The sequence below is a fragment of the Gavialis gangeticus genome, unplaced genomic scaffold (genome assembly GCF_001723915.1).
Source record: "Gavialis gangeticus isolate Ggan-Ray unplaced genomic scaffold, GavGan_comp1, whole genome shotgun sequence".
Lineage (NCBI taxonomy): Eukaryota > Metazoa > Chordata > Crocodylia > Gavialidae > Gavialis > Gavialis gangeticus.
The window spans coordinates 49,688,066-49,689,076 of record NW_017728997.1 but is presented as its reverse complement, the minus strand read 5'-3'; the positions used below and the strand labels follow the sequence as shown (position 1 = coordinate 49,689,076).

At 44.4% G+C, this 1,011-nt stretch overlaps 1 protein-coding gene across 1 annotated transcript in view; it reads right to left on the bottom strand.

The window, feature by feature from the left end:
* CUNH3orf18 (chromosome unknown C3orf18 homolog) overlaps positions 1-222 on the bottom strand; it is a 16,924-nt gene extending 16,702 nt beyond the window's left edge. Inside the window, exon 1 of the mRNA XM_019504627.1 lies at positions 60-222. Within this exon, the coding sequence (XP_019360172.1) occupies positions 60-222 (163 nt within the window). The remainder of the gene's footprint in view (positions 1-59) is intronic.
* Between the last annotated feature and the right edge of the window lie 789 nt (positions 223-1,011).

Genomic DNA, 1,011 nt, shown 5'->3' with positions numbered 1-1,011 from the left:
CAACCCAATCACTGTAATGATTCCAAATGACAGCAGCATTGTGCCCATGCCAGGCCCACTGCTGGCCACATCAGGGATCTTGGTGCTGTTAAAGCTGGTGGTCTCAGGGCTTATGGTAGCTGTTTCTGGCACAGTCCTATCCACAGTTGTCCCTGGATCAGGTTCAGAGGTGGTAGTGCTGCTGTGGTACAAATTATGTACAGAGGATGTGCTGTAACTCATCCTGGACAAGAGTCCCACCTCCTCTTGCACTGAACTGTTGTCTCCACCTACTTAAGACTCTTCAGTTTCAGTTAAAAAGCATAGTGTCTTCTCTACTATCAAGGAAACTCATGTCAAAGTTACTCTGTAGCATTTTCTTTGATGGACCTCCTTCATAGGAAACTTCCTGGCTTCTTCCTGTGCAAAAGAGACGCAGACAAAACTTTATTGATATACAGATGTTCTGTGAAAGTCACAGAGATAGTCCTGGCCATTACATCTTCCAAAGCAGTCATTTATTTGGAAAATGATGTTTAGAGTCTTTCAGGATACCCAAATTAAGATAAGGGCCAATTTTTCAAAGGTACTGAGCATGTCTACATGAGATGCTTTACTGTGCAGGAGACTAACTTGCTGTGCTGCTGGATAGTCCCACCAGATAAGTGGTATCTGGCATCACAGTAAATTATTGCACTTAAATGCATATGTAGATAGTGACATTTGGATTAGTTTACTCTGGCTCAAATTGACCCAGAGTATATTCAGTCACATTAATTGTTATGTAGACATGCCCATTGAGCACCCTGCAATTTCAGCTCAAGTCAGTGGGAGCTGTGAGTGTTCATTTTCTCAAAATCGGTTGGTGAGAGGCCTATGGGCCTCACCCACAACTGGTAAAGAAACAGTTAATTAGGTAGCCGGCCACTGCCCAGCCAGGATGCAAGCCTTGCTAGGGCTACAGATAAAAGGAGGCCAACCACAGAGTCTGTGTTCTATGTCAAGGAGCACTACACATCCTCTGCCAGCAGA